The 25,162-nt window shown below is 38.8% G+C and overlaps 1 protein-coding gene across 4 annotated transcripts in view; it reads right to left on the reverse strand.

The window, feature by feature from the left end:
* Window positions 1-25,162, reverse strand: part of PCLO (piccolo presynaptic cytomatrix protein) — a 333,182-nt gene that overhangs the window by 101,107 nt on the left and 206,913 nt on the right. For all 4 annotated transcript variants that reach the window (XR_013545629.1, XM_073000807.2, XM_073000806.2 and 1 more), the window contains exons 8-9: window positions 21,485-21,621; window positions 4,857-4,938 (exon numbers count right to left, since the gene is read on the reverse strand). Coding sequence is in view for 3 of the 4 variants with exons in the window: in XM_073000807.2 (XP_072856908.2) it covers window positions 4,857-4,938; window positions 21,485-21,621 (219 nt within the window). In the remaining variant the exon portion in view is untranslated. The remainder of the gene's footprint in view (window positions 1-4,856; window positions 4,939-21,484; window positions 21,622-25,162) is intronic.

Consider the following 25,162-nt stretch of genomic DNA (forward strand, 5'->3'; position numbering starts at 1 on the left):
TTTATCCTATAAGCTCAGATAGCCACAAGCAAGAAGATGAAATTGGGACTTTACTTAACTTTGACCTACTGATTAGCATGCGAAATCTTATTTCAGAAATGCCTTTTCAAAAAGAATTCTATACATATTAGAAAAAAACTGGAAACCCTTTTAAGATACTTCAAAGCATGAGAGCTGGCAATTAATGGAAAATGTTTTTAACTGTGCTGTTTCAGGGTATGAAGCATCCATGTTTGCTATCTAGCCCTCAACCACAGGCAGATGATTTCTCACAAAACAAAGCAATATCATCCATAAAGCATACATTGCATAATCCAGTACAAAGAGAACAGCTTGGGTTTTCCTTAAGTGGTTGCTCAAGCACTAGCTGCCAGGTCAAACTCTCCCACACCACTGAAATTGTAAGTTATTAATGTATTGCATGTGAACTTTAAAATCTTATCAACAACGTCTGCTAAAATTGGACACCAGTACTGTAATTATTATTAAAGCTCTTGGTTGGCTTCTTAAACTATCAAATCTAAAACTGCAGAATTTTCTAAATGGACCATCATGGTGGCTAATTTTCAAGGTGCTGCGGTACATCTCATTTGTGCAAGTGGACCCATGACCAGCTGTGCAATCAAGATGTGCCCTAGTAAGTTAATTATTAGCCACAATTATCTGCAGCAAGTTGCACAAACTTTATGGGGAAAAAAATCAATAGTATTCCAAGCGTCAAACTCAAAGGAGAGGAGATTTAGAGGTGAGACAATTGCGGGAAGTGAAGGAGAAAGAGCTGGGGTCCTATTGTGACTCCCCAATTTGTTGCTGACCTCTGCATCCTGTATCCTGAGCACAGTCTAAACTGAAAGAAGCTTTCTAAAAGAAATCTTGAAAAACAGGAAAGGATGTGCAGGGAAAGTTAGCAGCCAGTGGGTGAAACAAGAAGTCATATGAGAAAATCTGTGTGGGGTAGTGGAAAGAGTGATTAGGAGACCTGGATTTAATTCTCTCACTTTGCTATGGGAATTGACAGGGGTGTAGCACTGATAAAGCTACTCCTTAAATATCTCACATATTCAGACCAAGATCTGCACCTGTGGTAGCTCCATCTGGGCCTGTGCCCTAGGCTTCAAGGACCACCACAGTGTCCCCCCCCCATCACGGTGTAGCCCTTGGGGCCTGCATCAACGAGAGCACTGGGCAGAAATCACATTGTGTCAACACCTTCCGTGGGCCTTCACAATGCTTTGTTTTAATCAAACAGTGAGATTCCCCTGATCTGCACCACTTCTGCGCCAGGTGATAGGTGTCAGCCAAAGCTGAGCACCAGTCCAATACATCCCTGCCAGGGAGGAGGGCAGGGGTTGCCATTGGTCAGAAGTGATTTGACAGTTCATAACAACAACATGTAGGAAATGATATTTGTAATGTAAGAGATGGACAAGAGTAACTATTGGAGTGAGAAGGGTGGAAATGGCATAGGAAATAAAATTAAATAAATGTTTGACATGGAGGACTTAACTGGTATGGATAAATCTGGAGAAAGCGATTAGGGTTAAATAAAGGGAAATATATATATTTTAAAAATCCATTATTGTGCTCATTGTATTTAAAATAAATATAATTAAATTTATTTAGATAAATATAAGACAGTAACTTAGATGACTGAATCTCTGTACATTAAGAATAATGTTTTTGAGCCTGCATTTATCACAGTGGAAAATCTTTAGAGAATGGCAGGCAGTGTTTAATCAAAATGGGTAGCTTAGTCTGAGAGAATAGAGGTCATAGTCATGCTTTCTCATTTGAAGGGGTCACTTGGGTAGACAAATTACTTCTCATTCCCAATCATGTTCACAACACTGCAATTTTTCATCTGCTGTTTGACAAGGAGAAGTCATGCATCACTTCACCTAGTCATTCATCCTATATTAGTGAAGGAAGCCAGTAGCCCCTTAGCTTATGTTAGCTGCCTATTAAGTCAAACCTTGTTTCCCTAGCAGTAGCCAGATCTAGTTATTGTGAACTGTATAACAAAAATCAGTGATCAAGTAACAGACCTACACCTGCTTGTCACTCATAGGCCAAACTACATGTTACTCCATGACTATATCATTATGTTAGGCCAACAAATTCTGCTCTGCTTCACAGTGACTAGCAAATAGAACATGTGCATTTGGAAGAGGTGCAGGATTTTTCTCTGCTAGTTTTTCTTTTGAAACTACATCCCTTCCCAATTCCTTCTCCCCAACTCTGACTTCTTAAGAGTTCAAGACAGCATGTTTGTGAGCTTCTCAGGGGTTTGGCTGAAAGTTACATGGACAAGGATTTTATATGTCTCCTCTTTATTATATTCTAGCCATTCATCTTACAATGTTGCTTAAAGCTGCATTTGTTCATTTTTTTCACTCATAGAAAAACCTTCAAATGCTTAGTGTCTGATTCATTTCAGGTCCATCTTGAGTCAAAAGACTATAGGCCCCACTTCACTTGAGAAAGAACTCAAGCAAAAGATATAGCTAGAACTACCTTATGGGCCTAAATTAGGTGGACCTTCTGGTAGGGTCATAGCTCATACTTTTACATACCAAAGGTTACAGGTTTGTCCCTCAGGCAGGGCTGGTAAAGAATTCAAACTAAAATTCTGGAAGGCTACTCTTAGTTTGATGATATTTGACTAGATGGTCTGATTCAGTGTAAGGTAGTTTTCTATGTTCCTACAGAGAAAAAAATAATAATGAAGAAGAGAGCACTAATCATGTTTATGCTGCATGGGGCTGGAACAACAGTGCTGCTTCCGTGTCCTCAAGCCATCCTTATTTCATACAGTATATCCAATCTTCTGGTCTTTCTCAGTTCAGATATTGTAAAACCCTTGATGCAGAAGCAAGATCCTGTTGACAGGATTTCCACTGGAGATTTATACTGTTTTATATTTTTACTAAAATTAAGAAACTACAACTTACTAATAAAAATAGCAAAATACGTGTGTGTGTGTGTGTGTGTGTGTGTGTGTGTACATATATATTAAAATATGCAGCTGTGTCCATAGGATTGCTCACCTTTGAGTGCTTTCCAGTATATCAATGGGCCATGTGATTTACAGTAAAACCCCAAACTACTTGATCACAAACTGAATAACTTTTTCCCTATGTGATACCTGAACATCCAATGGCAGTCCCATTGAATCTCAAATTTTAAAGCCAGTTACAGAATAATCTCTTCATGCATTGAGAAAATAGTCTTGAGACATCTTAATTTCATTTAAAATGTATTCATATGACTTTTCATGCAAAGTGAATAGTTTATGTAACAATTTGATTCCTCAGACAGAAGTAACCAGATGTATATGCATGCTAATTTGCTAGCCAGTTTACTGTTTAGCAAGAGAGGCCCCTTATGTGTAATTTCTTTTAATGGGAACCTAACACATTTATCATTTTTCTGCACAGTATGTTCTGTTAAGCACTATACCCAATAGAATCTAAAATATTATTATAGAGTTATTTGACTAGCATGTGTGTGAGAATCAGAAGCAGAACAATCTCTGTCTCCCACCCTCCCATCCACCCCCACAAAAAAGAATAGCAAGTTCTGGTCGTATTTGTAAATCCATAAACCCAAGTCTTTTTGGCATCTGATCCCAGGGAAGAATAAAAGCTCTCGTATTCATAGACCCTGGCTTCATTTCACACACCTAGTCACTAACATATTCTAGTTATTATGCCATTTTTAACTCTCCAGTGGGAGAAGATATCCAGGACCATTTAATAATGATATTTTTTGGTATTACTAATGCTTCACTTTTTCAAAATGTAACCTTCAAATCACTATTAAGTGTTTACTTCATTGATAAAAATAATTACTTCTGCGCAGGAACAGGTTTTGACATTCACCATTATAATTTTCTGTGGGGAGGGAAGCCAGAAAAAACTTGGCTATTTGAATGAGATGCCTCTGGCATTAGCTAGATGATATACCAAAGGAAAACAATTAATTAAAAATCAATAATCTTTTAAACCAATTTTTACATTTTAAAATTACAGTACCAGGCAGTCCAAAGTCCATTTCCCGCTTTCCCCACTTTTTTTGTTCGTAAGTCGAAGCTTCGTTCGCAAGTCAAAGCACAATTTTGGAAACGGAGCTGTTTATAAGTTGAAGTATTTGTATGTGGGGCGATCATAAGTCAAGGCACCACTGTACTTGTGTGGCGCCTAAGATGAATGGCACTTAACCTGTCTCCTGTCTGTTGACATGTGGTAACATCCTGAAAGATCAGGGATCCCGGGGAATGAAGTTCACATGGGCCCTGATAAGGATGGTGACTTGCTATTAGCAGTTAGCACATGATGCTCCATTCTCTACTGAACAGTCCAGCTGTGGAATTATGTGTGTATTTACTTTGATGTAATTGCTACTGTGCTCAAGAGGCTATCTTCCATTTATAGGGTGTATGGATGAGCCACTATATAATCTCAGGCACTGCAAAGTACCCTAAAATAATGAGGAAAGACGGAAATGAAACCTTGACTGGATTCCTTCTGAATATGGGGACTTAAGCATGTACAGTAGTTGGTGCATAAGGAGGAACTGGTGATAAATACCCATTAAACAGCCATATATATTTAAAATAGAGCCATTTTCAATATTGCATCTTCATCAATATCCTCCTTATAGTGGATTGAACTTAAAAAAAAAAAAGGAAATAATTTGAGTGCCACATATGCATCGATATGTTCTTCTGTCACAGAATATTGTCATTTACCCAAGATAAGTACCAATTATTATCATGCCAGAATGTCCTTTCTTGTGTCATGTGCGTAACATACAGTAAATACTCCAATAAAGACTGATTCTGTAGTCAGCTTTACCTGAAACTGAGTGATCCTTTGGGTCCCTTGGTAGTTTCAGCCTTGTATGGGGAAAGATGTATTGGATTGGCTTCCCGTTAATCTAGAGGATATAAAACATGATTGCTTACTAACCATTAAACATATCTGTTGCAGAACAACTGGTAAGTAAAACAAGAGCCTTGTATGCATGTTGTCTTTGAAACTGCTCTTTTCCTCACCCCTGCATTCCTGGTTTCATTTCCCTGTTAGGTTTGATCCTGACATTAATTGTAGTACCTGGGCAAGCTCTGCAGCATAGAAATGCTCCCATAAGTGTCCGAAGTAACCTGACTGGGAGGGTGGGACAATGCCAGAGCTACTTCCTAATATAAAATCATGCTGTGAGCATCACAAGCAAATATAATCTGGCCAACTGCTCATCTTGCATGGTTGTTTCAAGCAAGTTTAATGCATTACATATGGCCAGCACTAGCTGATTATTGTTCTTTTGATTGGTTCAAACAGAGGTCTCTGTCTTTTACAAAATGTATAATTCAATCTTTTAAAGATATCGTCCTCCATATTTGGCACAGAAGAAGCCGTTGCCATCTACAATCATTTTGACAAATACGGTTCCAACTCAAGAACCCATTCAGAAGTCAATACATTTTGTTTGGACTGTCCCTTCTAACAGAAATGCTTTACAGAATGCTGTTTTGACTAGTCACACAATAATCAAATGAGCATTGCTGGGTAATTCCAGTAACATGTAGTACGTTTACTTCACTGGTTCCCTACTTGCTTCTTGAACACAATTCAAAATTCTGGTGTGAATCTTTAAAGTCAATGCTGGGTGAGCTCAGGGGCCCCTAATCACCTCAGTGGGCTACACAGAATGTGGAAACAGCTATTATCACTTTTTTATTTTTCCCCAACACAGGATGTGCCTGAATGGGCACTTCTGGGTTTGTTTTTTATTTTTATTTTTGTTGAGGTGGGCTTAGTGGATCCCCTGAAGAACCTGATATAAAAACTACGGCTCCTTGAGGCTTTCAGAAGTAGAAATATACCTTCCCACTGAGGCCATCTAGAGACCCAGATTTATTTGAGAAACAGGCAGTTAGTGATATGTGGCTGGGCTTTTTGTTCATGCCAGTCACTTGCCACTCTCATTCCTAGTGTTCTGTCATAATGTAAAAACAGTTCTGCTGTTTTTTGCTTTTTTACTTTATGTGCTCCCATTACTTGTATTTTTCCCACTGTTGCTGTGAAGTTTTATACGATTATGCCTGTCATTGCTGCATCTGTACAGTGGTACCTCGGTTTATGAATTTAATGCATTCTGCGGGACGTTTTGTAATGTGAAAAATTTGCAAACTGAAACATGGTTTCCCATAGGAATGGATGAATGGGGGTGGCACTATAAACCTCCCAGGCACAATGCAAACTTGCTTTGTATTGCAGAAAAAAATTCATAAACTGAGGCATTATTTTCAATGGATTTTCGCGCATAAACTGAAAATTACGTTAACTGAAGCTTTCGTAAACCGAGGTACCACTGTATGTTTAACCGTTTTGTTGTTAAATATATTAAAATATTTGGAGAACAGAAAAATGGAATAGTTTTAAAAACGGAAAGAAGATAGATGTATTCTATCTCTAGGCTCCAAAAGGTGATTAAAAAACAAAGCACACATATGTATCTGGTCGTGTCAGGACTACTGTTGCATTGCTATGCATAAGACATAACTTTTGGGGGAATATTAGCTCAAGTTAGAAATCTCTGTAGATAATATCTATTGCACACTGAGCCATGTGACTGACTATAAAAGAGATAATGTATCTGAATATTTTCTTAGGCTGAGCCAACTCACCTCAAACTACTCTTTTCTTGTACCAGTGGAACAAGATTTGAGACTTTATCTCAATGTTTTTCTAAGATTAGTAAAATATGAAATCTATACCACTTGCAGAATCTGTGGCCGATAAAACAATGTAACAGGAGGGAAGAAAAAGGGTCCTACAACAGCCTCAATGACACAAAGTTCCAGTGATTTTTCTCCAAGGGGAAAACTACCCCTCAAGAATGAGAAGGGAAACAAAACAAAAATAAGAACAATAGTTGTGGTGCCTCAAAGACTAATTGATTCATTTCATTGTTAGTTATTTCAGGTTACAATCTGCTCCGTTAGGCAAAGCAGGAATGACACCAGAAACTTCTTCCCAGTTGGGATGTTTCTATTCCACATAATGATCCTATGAAGACACCCCTCCCCCCCACACCTCAGCCGTGGTTTAACAATTGAGACAATGGCATCCTATCTGTTTTACCAGATATGAGAAAATTAGAAAAGTGTTAGTAGTTTAATTACCCATTAGTGAGCTCAATATCATGTCAGAAAGAACTTATTAACTATTAACTATGTGTTGACATTTTCCTACTAAGTTTCCCAATTTGCCTTCTGCAATTATTTCTCTCTTCTTTAAAGCAAAGATTTCTGTTGCAGCCTTTCGACCCCCTCTCACCCCTGAAATAACTTTGATCATTTTCATAAACTACTTCTTGCTTCAACTGGTCGTGTGGGATCAATGTAAAATGCAAAATCATCAGGCATCTGTTTTCTGTTGCAGCCTTGATGTCTTCGCCCGAGTGTTTAAAAAGCCATTCAAATCTCTACTGTGAAAATGCTGTCTCTCTGCTGCAAGGGTACATAAACGCCTTCTTTCTGTTTCCACTGTTGAGACGTTTTTCTCTGTCTGTGAATTTTGAACTTATTTTCTCTCTTGGCCTGCTGAGAGGTTAAATTATTTCTCTTCTACAGTGGGGTCTCTACTTAAGAATGTCCCTACTTAAGAACAATTCCACTTAAGAACAGCTCCATTTGCTAAATTTTGCTTCTACTTGAGAACAAAAATCCAGATAAGAACAGGAAAAAAAACTTTCCTGCTCTTTTTTTAACCTTAGGTCATCTTAGGTTAAAAAAAAGTTCTCCCCCTAGTGGTAGAGTACGTATTAACCAGCTTTGCCTTAGTTCCTATGGGAACTAATGCTTCAATGTACGAACGCACCTCTACATAAAAAAAACAGCCAGAACGGATTAATTGGTTTTCAGTCCATTGCTTCAAAATTAGCTTCGTCAGAAGTGCTTTTAACACTGTTCCCTGACCTAAGGGGAAAAAAAGAAAAAATCCCCCTCTAGTGGTAGAAGGCGGAATAGCAGCTTCCCATTAGTTTCTATGGGCGGAAAAGAGCAGATACGGATTAAATGGTTTTCAATGCATTCCTATGGGAAATGCAGATTCTACATAAGAACTTTTCCACTTGAGAACCACCTTCCAATACGGATTAAGTTCTTAAGTAGAGACCCCACTGTATTTGGATTCAACGACTACTACATCAGCATCCATACATTCATGAGCTTATCTATGCTAGGGTGTCCTTTCAGCTGTTGATGTCTGTCCAATGCCTGCTGTTTAGATCACCACTTTCTGACATTCCCTCCTTCTCGTTTCCCTGAATTTCCCTCCCCTAATATGATTAAAATTATTTTCCAACATGAATAAAAATATTTCCCAACTGTGACTAAATTCAACGCATCTGCTGAAATGGCTACATTCCACAAATGTTCATGGTATACAACACATTATTAAATAATTCATGCCCCGCAAATCTTAATTGTTTCAATGTCAATTGCTTTTGCTTCAAGACATGACCAATGTCCATTCCACTGATATTCTTAGAAATGTCTTGATACTGAAACAGAAGGGAAACCTCTACAGAACTAAAATTAAAGGGTGCTAGGCTAATTCACAGCAGAGAAGGCTGGTGAAGTAGCCAACATTCAGTGGCTACTTGTTAAAATGGAAAACAATCTTGTTCTTTCCTGTTGTAGCAGCAGTGGCTGCAATCAATATAATTTGGTTAAATCTGGAGTAGTTCATGGACTAAAGGGTGGCTCACCCCAAAATTTGGACATAACCCCCTGCTCTAGTCATAAGTAACCCATATGCTGAGTCTAAGGCTAAATCTTAACTGAGTTTCCACACTGTAAAACTTCACTGGCAGGAATACATTCTGCCATGTGCTTTCCTTCGTCATCACCAACTTGCACTGACAGACAAAACTGCAAATGCTAAAAGTCTTGTCATACAATTACATCTAGGGTAAGTGATGGCGGTCATGCATAAATCAAGGTCCTTGCAATTTAAACTAACACAGCCTGGATGTTTTCAGTTGAGTTGAGATACTATGGCAACACTCCAGTTGAAAGAGCTAGAGATTGCCCTGTTTTGTTTTAAAAAATAAGGGGTATTGTGAGAGGTTATGATTTTGATAGTAATACGTTAACATATGAAAATATTCCCATTGGAAAGATTTCTGGAAGAAACGTCCACCACAGGTTACAACTCATGATGGGGATGTATAATCTCCAGGCTTCAAAGGAAGGTACCTCAAAATACCAGATGTAGGAGAGGGGTATCAGTAGACAGGCATCTAGTTGTCTCATGTGCTCCCAGAGGCATTAGGTGGGGCCACTGTGAGATACAGGAAGCTGGACTAGATGGGCTCTTGGCCTGATCCAGCAGGGCTGTTCTTATGTAGCATATCTAAGTATTTGTAATTAGAGCTGCTTTGTTTTTAATGGCCCTGGTCCTATGATTTTAACAGCAGCCTGAAGGTTTAATTAAAAAAGTAGAAGCAAATATTTCTACTTAATTCTAAATGACTCATTTTAAGGAGAATATTTGCTTTGGGAAGGGCCAATTCCATTCTTCTTTTCTATTCTTTTGCTTTAGCATAAAATAAATCCATATTCCCACACCATGGCCTAGACTGAATTGTCTGTCAACTGAATTAATGGAACCATAGTAACTCAACTCTTGCATCACTTTCATTGATTCAGTGGGTCTGCCCTAGCTAGGGTTGAGAATTACTAACCTGAGGAAAGAAATCATCATCACATCACTATCACTATCTCAGAAGTGCAGAGTTGGAAGGGATCCTATGGATCATAGACTCCAACCTCTGTCAAGGAGGTAGAGTGGGGAACTGAACTCCCAACCTCTAAACCACTACGCTATCCAGCAGTTCATAGATACTTGTGTCCATAAGTCTTAAAAGTTTTCTAGTTTGCTAAATCTTTTTCCAGTAAAGATTCTTGACTATTTCAGCAATACGGTATATCAAATGAGGCCTGAAAATGTGAATGAGGGGAAAAATTGCACTCCATTAAAAAAAAAAAAATTTGGAACTTGCAAGGAAATTTAAATGTAAGTTTCCCAGTATAGAAAATGTTTTAAAGGAAAGGTTTAAATCCAAGGTTAGTCTCAGCTAGACCAGATCCATTGAAATTAGCTAACAAGCCCCAATTCATTGTAGTTTCCCAGTTAAGATTAAAAGTGGATTTAGGCTAAAGGGTTTTACCTTTATCCCAGCATTGAGTCAACTGATAGTATTCATTATCTCTAATTCAATTCTTGATCCCCAAGTAGTAATTTGGTTTAACTGGGCACACTCATATGAAAAAAAGTGTTTTTTAAAATGAGGTTAATGGCACATATACTTATACTCTAATTGTTTATTCAGGAGGACATACAACCAAGAAAATAATAAGCACTAGCTTTAGTCTATTATATTTCTATTACTCCTGCCTGCAGTGTTTTACAATCAGTATAAATCTCTGTGATAATTCAGCTTATAAATGTAGGATTTAGGGTTTACTGGTACCCAGTGTGACAAATAGTACCCTTGTTCTTTATTCCCTCTCAGGAACTGTGCTTAAGCTGTAGTTGTCATTATGGAGTTAACCTACACAGTTATACAGTATATTTCAGAGGATGGGTGAAGAAAGGACAGAAAACAATATGCAGCTTACTGTGTTGCACCCTAGACTCTCTCCTGCAAGCCACGTCACTTTCCCCGAAAAGCATTATGTGGGAAAATGTAATGTACCCATAGCTCAGCAAAACAGAACAAAACAAACTTTTAAAAAGAGTACTATTTGTTATGAGACCATGGCCAAGAGCTGCCCCAACATTGAAAATTCAGAGTGAAAATATTTCAAGAGGATTCCTGTGCCTCACAGTAGAAGGAAGAGAGCTGTCCATAGATGAAGTAATAAGAATTCAGTCAGGTGTTGTTGTGGTGTTTTTTTGTTTTGTTTTTTGGTGGCAGCAGCAGAATTGAGGTAATAACAAGCTGGCCAGGTTTCAGTAGAAGGTGAGACCTGGCTTTCCTTTGGAACTTTTGGGTGAGACTTTTATTCTTCTATTTTGTTATGTTTAGTGCGTGATTTAAAAAAGAGATAAATGTGCTTATAGTATGACAGTACTGTGTAATTTTCCCTTGCAGTCAACAAGGGGAAATCACTTTTATACCTATTGGTTAAAAGGTACAGATGATCAGGGTTCTGCTACATTTGCAAGGAAGCTCTTTTTTTCTCCATTACATTTGATGGTTATGATTTCACAAGGCTGTGCTAATTGCTTGAGACTGAGTATGTGCCATGCTTCAATATCCTTCCCTCAGTTCTCCTGTAATGAAGACTCAGTGGTGCTTCATATGTGACCTGAAATGTCAGGGAGGAAAAAAAAATCATTTCTGTGGACTACATGTAGCCCACGTTGGGTCTCTCTGTCTTCTGCAACATTCTTCATTTGTAACATCTGATGGGTGATAAAAAGGCTTTCGGATTTTAAATACACTGCAGGCAACCAAGTTGTGCTTTCAGATGGGAAAGCTACTGTATATAACTCTCCTGAAGGCAGGAAAATTGTATGGAACTGGAAGCATTGACATCCGACTCAAGCTACTTCACTTTGGTCAGTCTAGTCTGTCCTTGGCTCCACACTTACCATTTTTACTGCTGGAATGAGGCTCCCAAGATCCTGCTTAAATTGGAATTCAGCCCCTGGGTGAAAAAAAGGTTTCCCTCCTCTCATGTAGCTCCATGCAGTTAGGAAGAGTCATACTGCTCTACAAGTATTACTACGGGACGATTTCTACAGAGATGAGAAAACTAGTTTATTTGTCCTTTGCTGCCTTTCCAGGCAAGCCTTTAAACTGGCACATCGCCTTCCTAGTCATGGATACACCACTTTATGTAGCGGAATGTATACTCTAAGATGCAAGGAAGTGCTGTTTAGGTATTCAAAAAAAGGTTCATCTGGAAGGGCGAATGAGAAAAGGGGTCTAGCCCTGCCCACTGCTGATAACTCTTTCCAAGGGGAGAGGAACTGTCTGAAGAGGAAAACAGCTACCTCGGGACCCTCTTCATGCATGTGGGTTCAAGGTTCTCAGTTGAGTAGAGAGGCTCCCTATATAGCAAACAGCCTCCTTTTCAGATCATCCTTCTTCATGCAGAGACCCTTCAAATTCAAATTGGCTTGTGCTTTGTTACTTTTAAATGTGCATTTAGTATTGATTTTATTAACCATTTTTAATATGACGCTTGTTAAATTCTTTTTAAATGTTTGTATACTTACTGTTTTTAGGTTTTAAATATTTTCCTTTTAATGACGTAAGCAACCCTGGGTCCGTTTGGGGAGAGGCAGGGTAGAGACATTTTAAATACATATTTTTTTTTTTAAAAAAAGAATTCTCTTAACAGGGCAAAATTTGCAAATGACATCTTCAGAATTGTTAACAGATGTTGGCTGTGCCAAATATGTTTTAATCTTCTTTAGACGTTTTCACAATAAAAATGTTTCTGTAGTGGGATTTGTGTTTTTTAAAAGTTCCTTTCCCCTCATGATATGGTATCAAGGATTTGTCTGTAGCAGAATCCACAAATTCAACAGTGACCCTGGCAAGCCCTCAGCTAGCTAACAAAGCCACAAGAGAAGTTAAGTCAAATTACCTTTATTTATTTATTTTATTTATTTATTTTATTTATTCAATTTATATGCCGCCCATACTACCCAGAGGTCTCTTTCTGCCAATTGGGCTGCATGTTGGCCTTTGTGTGTGCATTTCTCTTCCCACGTGAAAGTAGATACAGAGAATGGTATACGGTTCTGAGAATTTTGAGTGCTGTAGGCTACCCAGGTTGAAGTTTCAGTCTCCTGGATATCTGTTGGTCTGTCAGTCTGTCTGCCTGTTCTAGCACTGAGTAAATGAAACAGGACTGTTGCTTTCTAAATGGCCCTGCCAGAACAGCCATAGTGAAAATGCTTCTGACCTCCAGACCCTTGGTCAAATAAGGATACAGGCACTTGTTGTGTCTTCTCTGAGTGGATATAGTCAACATAAAAGAAGCACCGACAATGAGAGTTACAGAGATAAGAAACTGGGGGAAGCAGACAGAGATAAGAGGACAGAGTTTCTAACATTAGAAGCAATCAGTACATCAACTAGTCTGCTGCACAAGAAAGAAGAGAACCAAATAACTCAAGGCACATTTTCCCATACCTAATTGATACTGAATCTTGTTCTTATGTAGCCTAGGAAGGGTCTAAAGCCCTGGTACTGCACAAGCATGCTTCCACTGTATATGAGATCAGATGTTGGGCAACTGTGGCCATCTAGGTGTTGATAGACTGTATCTCCCAGCATTGCTCCCCTTTACCATGCTAGGTAGGGCTAATGGGAGCTGTAGTCCAGCAATATTTGAATAATAACAATTATTCTAACATGCACTGGGTTATGGAGAAAGCCAGAGAGTTCCAGAAAAACATCTCCTTCTGCTTCACTACTTATGCAAAAGCCTTTGACTGTGTGGATCACAGCAAACTATGGCAAGTTCTTAAAGAAATTGGAGTGCCTGATCACCTCATCTATCTCCTGAGAAATCTACAGTATATGTGGGATAGGAAGCAACAGTTAGAAATGGATATGGAACAACTGATTGGTTGTTCAAAATAGGGAAAGGTTCAAAATTGGGAAAGGAGTACGACAAGGCTGTATATTGTCTCCCTTCTTATTTAACTTATATGCAGAATACATCATGCAAAAGGCAGGTCTGGTTGAATCCCAAGCCGGAATTAAGATTGCTGGAAGAAATATCAACAACATCAAATATGCAGATGATACCACTCTAATGGCAGAAAGTGAGGAGGAATTAAAGAACCTCTTAATGAAGGTGAAAGAGGAGAGCACAAAAAATGGTCTCAAAGACACCTGCTTCTTGGGAGGAAAGCGATGACAAACCTTGACAGCATCTTAAAAAGCAGAGATATCACCTTGCTGACAAAGGTCTGCATAGTCAAAGCTATGGTTTTTCCAGTAGCAATGTATGGAAGTGAGAGCTTGACCATAAAGAAGGCTGACTGCCAAAGAATTAATTGATGCTTTTGAATTGTGGTGCTGGAGGAGACTCTTGAGACTGCAAGGAGAACAAACCTATCAATTTTGAAGGAAATCAACCTTGAGTGCTCACTGGAAGGACAGATCCTGAAGCTGAGGCTCCAATACTTTGGCCATCTCATGAGAAGACCCCCTGGAAAAGATCCTGATGTTGGGAAAGTGTGAAGGCAAGAGGAGAAGGGGACAACAGAGGATGAGATGGTTGGACAGTGTCATCGAAGCAACCAACATGAATTTGACCAAATTCTGGGAGGCAGTGGAAGACAGGAGGGCCTAGTCCATGGGGTCATGAAGAGTTGGACAATACTTAATGACTAAACAACAACAAGGACAACACTTATTCATCCGTGCTTTAGAATGAAGTTTCAGAATCCTCTCCTCTATGGTACTGGGAGTATTTCACCTCTGTTGGAGCAGAATGGAGTGATGTAGAAAGGAAACCAATAACTTCCATTCATTCATAGGAGGAGTGAAATGGAAAATCTTGAAAAAATGTAATGCCTCATTATGTAAAAATCTCTTTAGCAGGCTCTTTGGTACCAGTCGGAAAGACAATGCCATACATTCTAAAACGCTGGCATACCAGAACATATGAGGAGAGTGAGAAGATCCTGCAGATGGCACAGCTTTCATTTGACATGTTCATGATGTAGTGCTGCAGTCACAAAAGCTGTCCTGCAGATGGAAGTGGCAAAGAGGAAGGGACTGTGGCCTCAACTTTTTTGTCACTTACCTCTTTCTGTGATAGGCTGATTGTAGAAGTGAGACTGAGAGTAATCACTTTCAAGATTAGGGCTGGATTAGTGCAAGGATTCTGTGTGTTTGCCTGCAGAAGGCATTATCACTGGGCTGGTTGGAAAACAGACAGACCATTTAGGAGCAAGTCTGAATCTGAGACCAACTGGATTAATCAGTTCATTTGCTTATAGGAGAGATAAGTCCATGGCTAATGACACCTTAAACCAAGCAGGGTTGGAATCAGGGGGTGGTGGGCCTGTGACATGGCAAGTCTTGCCTTAGCTTCAATCTCTCTTGCAATCATTTCCTTTAAACTACTTTGTGAATGTATTCATGTGCTTCCACACCAGCAGCTGAATTATAGTTATTCCTGACTAGAGTAGACCTACTGAATAAATGGGACTTGCATAACTGACGCATTACCAAATTCCCACTGGTTCAATAAATCTACTATGATACGGAGTAGCTTTTAGATTTAGCCTAGGTAAATATACTAATATTTTCCAATTGGAATGGCCAATTTCCTTTACAAATATCTTTCTAAGGAAAAGTGTATTTTATTATAATTTAAAAACAAACAAGCATGATGCTAAAGATGGGTGCTTTGATGCATCATGGCTTCCTTATTCACATTATGTAGACAGAATGTTGTGGCACCAACAAACACTCATGAAATGGTGTATGAATTGGTACATAAGGTGAGCTGCAATTCTTCACATAGTTTTTAGCCATATATCAAAGGTAGACTAATGAAGAACTTACATAGCTAGAATTTAGAAAGCAAATTCTTTATACCTCACTGGAAGGGTCACCATAAGGTGGAGTTGATTTGATGACACATATTAGTTAAGACAGAATCTGGGATCTGATATTTGGTTATGCGTTTATTGCACATGGAGTTTTGCATCTCTGATTTAGTCCAATCTATTTTATTTGCGACATGGCGTAATTATAGCAGAGCACTGACTTATTCAGGAAAGAGCAGTGAACAAATGACATGTTATATTATAGAAAGAGAAAGGGAAGGGCTATCCTAGAATAAATGTTAAATATAGTAATGAGTCAGAGTTGAAAACCTATTTCAAATCAAAATAAATTCAGATAAAAAAAGAGAAGGAAGCAATAGGGGAAATCTATGAAGCGGCTGGCCAGATCTTTCTTATCAAAACCATCTGACCGGTGTGCAGACTGGACCTGACTAGTCAGAAAATTCACAGGGCTTGAGAGAGATACCTAAAGTGAAACAAGAAAAGCTTGCAGATTGCTAATGACCCTGTATCTCCGCTAATGGAGTTGTTCATAATACTCTGCATCAAGGAATATCAAGCAAAGTCCTTGTTGCCTGTGGTAAAGTAATACAAAAGTGTTATTAGCAGCGCCATTATACCAGGGATGTGCAAAGTAACATGCAAGACTGAGAGTCTACCCTGGGTTGTATTTGGCTTACCCTTAATATTCTGAAGTCAGTGATATTAACTAGAGAGTGGTATCACCACCATTCACAGAAGCTTCGAACCTGCAAGGGGAAGCCTAATAAGGTCCAGGGCCATCCCTGTCTCATCAGTAGGAACCTTGCCTCAGGAACCGAGATGCCATTGTCACACCACAGGAGCAATAATATTGGGTCTTCATTTGTACTCCAGAAGTCTCCAGCCCAGATATTAGGACAGGTTCACTGGCTGTATCAGTCTGTTCCTGCCCACAACTTAAGGCGCTTCTTAAAACCCATATAGTCCTCCAGAACTGGATTCCAGGTTACCTGAAAAACCATATTTTCTCATACAGAGCTAGAATTTGGGATCCTCAAGGATGACCTTTTCTAGGTCTCATCATTCTCAGAGGCATGTGTGAGGGGTATATGAGAGAGGGCTTTCTTGGTGGCCAGTCCTTGTTTGTAGAACACCTTTCCAAAGGACAAAGGTTATCTCCTCCTCATCTTTTGCCCTTCTGCTGGCAGGCAACTCTAGTAATACAATGGAACCTCGACTTACAAATGTCCCTACCTACGAACATTTTGACTTATTAACCACTCAGTTCACAAAATTTTGCTTTGACTTGTGAACGGAGCTTCGACTTACGAATGGAAAAAAAGTGTTCTGTTTAAAAGGTGTTCCATCCCCACTCCCTCCTTCCCTTCCCTTTTTTGACTTAAGTTCATCTTAGGTCAAAAGAATAAAAAAGCAAAAATTCTCCCCCCTAGTGGCAGAGTATGAATTAACTGGCTTTGCATTAGTTCATATGGGAACTAATGCCTCTACTTGCGAACGGCGCCTCTAGATAAGAACAATAAACAGCCAGAACAGATTAAATGGTTTTCAGTGCATTCCTATGGGAAAATTTGCTTCGACTTATGAAGGTTTCGACGTACGAACACAGTTCCAATATGGACTGAGTTCGTAAGTCAAGGTTCCAGTGTAATCAGAACTGCAGAGCTGAAATCGAGTCCAGCCCCTGTCAAGGAGGCACCATGGGAAATTGAACTCCCAACCTCTGGCTCTGCAGCCAGAGATCTTAATCATTGAGCTATCCAGTTGTATTTTCTGAAATTCATGCAGGATTGGGGGAAGCAATTGGTTGCTAAGGAGGGCGATTTTAACAAGATTTTTCCTGCACTTGTTTTCATGATATGTTTTGAAGTGTGTTTGAATTTGTCTAAAATTGTTTTTTTTTAATTCAATTCTGTTTAAATAAATAAATAAATAAATAAATAAATAAATAAATAAATAAATAAATAAATAAATAAATAAATAAATAAATAAATAAATAAATAAATAAATGAGAGTGAGTTATGCAATCTGGGGATACCAGAAACAGCATTTTTGTCATTTGCCTTCCATTTTGTGGAACAGTACTGGAAGTCATGGGTTCTGAATGTGCTCTCGAGGTAACTCGTGTACTGATAAGCTCTTTGTGGTTTCAGCCTAGATTCTGCTCATAGAGGTACTCTGTTCTATTTCACATTTCTATATGAGAAACTGTAGCACAGGAAGTGATTTCATAACTACTCAAATACGTCATCAGATTTAGTAAGGCATTACAGGAATTTAGCAGCAAGATCAGGGTAAATATGCTGCATTGGTAATATTCCCTACCTATACCATGTATATTTTAGGCATCTTGGTGATGTTGTAGGAAGAACAGGCAGTTTTGGACTATCTGCCTCTGCTTTTTGGGCTAAATGGAACATTTATTGTCCCATTCCCGTGCACCACCCACATGGAGTTGGATTTTCAATTTCAGAAATCCCTGGGAAGGACAGTTGGATGAATTGTAGGACATCACTGTGTCTACAGCAGATTGCTTTCAAATAGAAGTTGGATCTGTTAGATTAAGCAGCTTAAGGAGAAGGCATGTAAGAAGTCAAGATGCTGGCAAAGCTGTTTCTTAGTTACAATGGCCAGTGACTTGCACTTGATGTGCTGGATTTCTTCTCGACTGCATATTTATTATGGCCTGAGGGCAAATCAGAGCTGGTGAATGCTGTTGGCTAAACAGTATTAAGCAGATTTATTTCTGCTACTGAAAAGTGCTTGACTGGACTGATATAAATAAAGCAGTACGATGGATTTGAGATTTAAATACCTAATACAGTATCAGCACTATAGGAACAGCAAAGGAAATCTATTTCCTCTTCTTGAGTTCAGAAAAGGATGCCAAAGAATAGTCTTTTAAAGAATAAACATGTTACAGAACTTAATGGAATTTGCAGGAAAAAAGCATACAGAATAATTCATCTAGAACATTACCGCTTCATATTGCAGGAGATAAGCTGCATAGTTCAATACTCCTCTAAAATAACCAACTAACTTTTCAGCACTTTAATAATACATCAGGCAAAAAGCAAACCCTATTTTTTTAGCTCTGATTCACTAGGTGAATTGTGATGTGTTTTCTGAATTGTACAATTCTGTTGCCTCTACTGTTTATAGAATTCTAGTGTCTGCGTGTACAGAATCAAGTGTGTTCCACTCAAAAATCCAGAAACTGAAAACATAAGGTAGAAGAAAGTTTACAAAAAAATCAAATAAATTAAAAATAGCACTTTTTGGACTGTGGGCTACTGTCAGATCCCACTGAATTCCAGAGTCCCAGCCCATCAAATTTCAGTGTTTTTGTGATGGGCCCAACCCTACTGAAAATAGAGCACCTTCTCATCATCACATCTTGCCTGCCAAAAGATATGAGACTTTTCTTTTTTGCTCAATGCATTATGTTATTTGGGGCAGAAACTACCACACAGCAAACATCAGTAGATTTTTAGGACATTACTTTGTCCCAGGCTTATTTAATGGAAAAAATACCCTGTAAAAGGAAAATGGCTTGAAATCTGGGAATGTTTTTGTTTTTTAATCACTGTGCAGATGACAGTTCTGCCCATTGACCAATATGGAAGGTCTATTATTGTGAACATTCTGAAAGACAAAGTACGTACTGGGACTTACGTTCTTCTATAGTGCTTGAGTTTTTGTCCAGCCAGCCCATCCTCTACAGTTTAGGAGAATTTTTAAGCGCTACTTTTCTGCATGTTTGAACTCAATCTTTGTTTTACCTTGTTATCTTCTGAGCATGGATTCACGTTACAGTAAGGCGAGGAAGAAATTTTGTCTGGCGCTGTTTTTAAAATCCCAACATTTGGGAAACGCAGTAACACTAGCAAGATGTATGGCACAGAAGATAAATCTTAAACCTAAGGCAGTTAAATTAGGCAGTATATAAGTTGTTTATACCTCTAGCATATTCTCTCTTTGTGAAGCTCATAGATGAATGTTGATCTTTGTGTTCTGAGAACAACACAATCAATACAGATGGAGGAGAAACCCATAGGCTTTGAGGAGCCTTGAGCCTTTTTGAGATACAAAAGGTCTTTGGGGATATCCCTTCTCATTCAGAGGACAGAGCATGATACAGATCTATAAAATACTGGGTTGAGCTGAAGAAAGTTGGGCAAGGAATGGAATTGGTGGGCAGAGTGGACAAGGCCGGTTACGTGGAGGATGTGGCTGCAGCAACTATGGGGCTTGCCAACACTCCATAGGCAGGGTAATATTTTAAGATGTGCCAATGAAATAGCAGTAAGATTTTCATAGCGTGTGCAATGTCGATACAAGACACAAACAGTGATATCATTCCAAAACCATCTCTGACATTGCAAGAAATTATGCAGTAGATTAGATTGGGCATCCTTCAGTCTCGAGAGACTATGGTAACGTGCTCTGTATGGAGGACTTGGACCAGCATCTAGTGTGGCTGAGAAGGCCAATTCGAGAGTGACAATCCCTGAATTGAAGGCAATGTGGTAAAATGCTTGGATATTATGGTGCAATAGCTTAGCGATTCCACTTAGCAGTTCTTGAGGATTCAAATTCACAGGCTGATAAAGCACCAAGATGGTTTTTTGAATGCCAGTTTCCAGTAATGAACCTACTCCTGCGGCCTGTTGCTGTACCTAAACAACATATTCCACACACACACACACACACAAACTATCCATGTTGGTTGAAATCCAAGTAAGCCACAATTAGAGAAGACCCAGAGGGGATTTAGTGAGTCCATTCCTATGAAAGTTCCATTGATTCAAAGGGCCTGTTCTAGCTGCCACTATTGGATTTCAACCACTCCAACAGTATAAAGACCCACTATATGCTCAATGCTTCCATTATCATGAAGTAAAAATGCAAAGATCCACCCTGACACATTCTTCTAAAACCACACTGCTGTCTTGGTGTCATCCCTCCAAAAACAGCCAAGTAGTGGGGCAAGAATTTCAGTTCTGTGAAAGGAGTCCTCCTTTTCCGACACATTTTCATTTCCTCCAGAAGAAAAGGGCATGTTCCTTCTCATGGCTAAACTATATGTTATAGCAGTATCTTGTTAAATGAGGGAAATAGTTAAAGCTGGTGAAAGTGTGTGTCTGTCATAGTCCACACCTTTCTCAGTTTCTGCAGTTTGTGAATTATCTTGCTTTGTTATGTAACTGGCCTTCAACAGTCAAACAGAGGCTTGTTTGCAAGCCTTACTTCTCAGACACTAAAAGCTGTCTGAATCACATTTCTGGAATGATAATGAGATTCAAATTGTAATTTTGGGTCCTCATCTTAGTCCCCAGGCACAAAAAGATGGGGAGAGACAATACTGACAAACCACTGGGTTTTTTTGTTTTGTTTTGACCTGCAATGAAAGTCAGGCTTTATGAATCTTTAGTGTGGCACTAATTCTAGCTTGCTTATGTAGCATCAGGATAACATTCATGTGCTCACCAGGGAACGTAGAGAAAAATTCCACTAACTGGTTGAATCACTGGCTCAGCCACTAGACTTTGAAGACTGCCTTAAATGACTGATTTGCATTGCTCATAAAAGACAGCAAATCATCAGCAGATTAAATCGTTAATTTCCTGGTTTAGTTTTCAAAATGCTTTAAGTTGGTGTTGCTATAGTTGTTAAGACAAATCCTGAAACTTACTCAAAAGAGTTGGGAAGACTCTTTAAAGCTATTAATATTATTAAGGGCATGGAGTTTCCTTAAATTTCACTCAGATACATTGAATGTTTGTGTATAATGAGCTATAAGATATGGAACACACCATCTTAAAGAATATCAGTGGTTAAAAACTTAGCCTTCTTACTTGGTCTTGATGCTGGCTTGGTGGTCTTGAGTGTGCTAGCTTGTCTGGCAGTCTTCTGTCAAAACCATGCCCATTTTCCAAACGAGACTCCCGAGGCTTGTCGAACCAATCTGTTTCTTCACGGCGCAGGTGGTAGGCTTTGAAAACCAAGGACATATCATAGGTTCTGAGCCAGAGATGTCAGAAGAGCAACAGTCTGGTGTGTGCAGTAAACATGCATAGAGCAATTAAAAATCAGCCATGCATTTAAAAGCAAAAGTAGCAGACAAGAGTGGAATCAGACAAAGTCAGGTTAGTAGAAAGGAACAGAGAGGATTCAGACTTGCTGACTGTGTATATGTAACATCAGATATGTAAGAATGTCGTCAATATTTCTTTGGCCTGGTTCTGTTCACTGTAGGTTTTCAGTGAACAGGTGGCTTCATGAGAATCACCATGTCTCGAGTTCCACAACAGTTACTAATGTCTACATGGAACTGCTGTTCCTTGCATATATAAGACTACTAAAAGTTCACTCAGAATGATTCCTGGTAGATGCTTTCAGTTTTGATGCAAGCTTTTACAGCCACCACACTCTGATTCTGGATGTTCTATATAAATGAAGTCTTAATGTAAACAAGTTTTAGTGGATAGGTGTACGTGTGCATTTAAAACAATTTTTGAGCATGTGGCAGGGTAAAAATTTGCATTGTCTTTCAGTCAAAGTGTTCTAATTAAAACAAGACCTCCTTTTCAGAGGAGAGGTCACTGATCAATAAGGTCTCCATGCCTGGGAGATGCCCAAGTTGTTTATGCTTCCCTGTTTCTTGTAGTGGTTATATTACTTCTCCCTAGTTCCTGCATTCTATATTCATTTTTGGTAAGTCAGGAGACAGTACAGATTTGACGATGGTGTAGGGCAGGCATACCCATTGTATGGAGCTCTTGTGTCAACAAAACTCCTAAGTGAGAATCTGACAAATACTATTCAGAGTTGAGTTCCGGTACTGAACTGCTCCTGTGAAAACACCTGAGTCTTCCAACTCAGGGAATTCTTGAACCCTTACCTATAAATCAAAAGCTATTTATTAGAAGATATTAATACATTAAGAAGATTAAAATGAAAGCACTCCTGAGGGTGGAGTACAGGTTTTAACATATTACAGAAAACAGCAATTAAAAAAAACCCTACAAACAACCAATATAAAATGAATGTACACATATTCTGAAGTGTGAATGTTTGAACTTTCTTATTTCGTATTTTAAGGCATTTGTTTCCAGGTCAGAGAATGCTGAATAATTTCCACTTCACATTTCACAAGGGCTGGCTTTTTCCACCCATACATGTATCCATGTGTATAATATAATGCCAACAGCTGTTTCTAGCGAGCACCTTCGGAACGGTTCTCTGAAATAAAACGGTCCATGGTTGTGCTTTTCTGTCTTGCATATTCCCATTGCAACTCCCACCTATAGTGTTGCATGTTTTGGAAGATAATAAAGTTTTGCTTGTAGGCTTCCCCAAAGCATATAGTTGGCCCCTGTATGAACAGAACGTTGGCCTTCAGTTTTTCTAAAGTTGACTTCCATCTAGATACTGGCCGTGTTAAGACCTACTAAGCTTTAACAGTATAATTCATAGCAATGTTATATAATCAAGTATTTTTTAATGTACCAAAATAAACAGAGATGCCATTGAAATAAATGAATCTGTTCTTCTTTGTACACTAGGTGAGAGCTGTGTAAGTTGATTCAAGCAGCACAGAGTACATAGAACATTGACACTGGCAAGCTTCCAACAAAGTTTGTGGAAGAAGCAGCAACAATAGAAAATGTACGTAATTGAACTGTTCCATTTGTGTCCAGGGTATGGAAGATGAGGGCCAAGCCCATCAGGACTATAATCTGCAACACATGAGGATTCTGGTACAACAGTAACAGGAGTATTTATCAGTAAGTGCTATTCCGAACATTTTTCATGAGAAGAAGTTAACACTTAATGCTTATCTTGTAATAAACATATCCTCCAGACATTTTGATTGAAAGTTATAGTGTTTGAGCATGTCATAGAGTAAATTTAAAATCAGGCCTGTAAAGGAGAAAACAGGTGTAGGGAGGGTGCTGGGAATGGGTGTGTGGATTAGAAAATGTGGGGGATATGGGAATAAAAAATAAGACCAGTAGCAAACATTTGGGAAGGAGAAAACCTGGATGAGGGGACAGATGAGATGGTGGTAGTCAGATGAAAAGGATGAAAGCAGTAGGAGGATAACAATAACAACTGTGGAGGTGAAGGAAGTAAACCCAGCACACAATCAAACAGCTCTTAAAATCCCCACAGGCACTGCCCTAATTTTGTCATATTGGAAAATCTGAAATCTGTTATGTCTGCTGTAATTTTCTCTAAGGTTACTATTTCACTGAACTGGCAATAGGCACAACTTAATTTGAGGGGGCTTGCCTGCATTTCATATGCATAAGACTAGACTGAAAAGCATCTCCAATCGGGAACTAGTCATCAATCAGTTTATATATGCAACTTCCAAGGCATTAAGTGTGTCAATCTTCTGACTTCCACAAATTAATCACAAGTTATAAAATAAACTGGAACAATTAAGAGGGAAAAATGGAGAAGAGAGAATAAAAAAAGCAAATGACAAAATATGATGGCACCTTAAAGACAGACAGATATGTTTCAGTGTGAGCTTTTATGGCTCAATAAAGGTCAAACTGAAACAAATCAAATACGTAGTCATAACAGTTTGCCATTTGCTTCCTCCCTCCTTTTAAAATGGTTTCCCTTTGATTTTATCAGCATGCTGAGACAGAACATGGTTGCCTCTTTGGAAAGAGTTCTGAAGTAACACAGTCTTTAGTACAAGTGTGCAGCACTAATGTGTTGTGTCAAGTGAAGATACTGGTCAAAATCCTGTTGTGCAATGTAAGCAAATTCATAAGTTTTAGAATATTCCTTGCTAGTAAATAAACCCCATGGCTCTTGAGCAAGCATGTGAACACTGGCTTGTTGGTGTGCATGTGTGGCCCTGAGAAGTGCAGTGGGTGGGGGCTCTTGATGAGGTGAGCAATGGGCCAAAACGTACACATTTGCTTACACTGCACAACGGGATTTTGATCATTATCTGTGGGTTTATATATTTAATAGATAACAGTGCTGATGAGTGTCCATGCTGTGTGATTACTAACTACTGGGCATACCATACCCAGTACGGGTACACGGGTAGTATTCTGAAAGCTGGAATTCAGCCAGTAGATGAATGAAAATTGTGGCAAACAGCAGCCTCAGGGGCTCAGTTTTGGGGTTGGGAATAGGATACTGATTTAAAGATCACCACTGTCTATTCTGAGTGCTTGCCCAACCCCTTAAATTTTTTTTTTCGTGAATGCTATAACACATCAGGTGTTGAGTTCTTTGGTGAATCCATTCCTATGTTTATTTTTTAGCAGCCTTTGATATATTCAGGCCATGTTATATGTTTTAAAAAGATTCTGATGTAGCAGTGCTTCATGTTAAATAATATTTGTGTGTGTTGCAAAAATGGTAACTTCATTGAAAGAAAGAGCATATGGACTTTTTGCTACTAAGATAGCATTCACCTAATGATTCTGACATTATCAGGGCATGTGGTGCAATATGAATATAATTCCCATTTAATCCATAAACTCCAACAGTAGAAATGA

This window comes from Pogona vitticeps, chromosome 5, assembly GCF_051106095.1.
Source record: "Pogona vitticeps strain Pit_001003342236 chromosome 5, PviZW2.1, whole genome shotgun sequence".
In the NCBI taxonomy this organism is placed as follows: domain Eukaryota; kingdom Metazoa; phylum Chordata; class Lepidosauria; order Squamata; family Agamidae; genus Pogona; species Pogona vitticeps.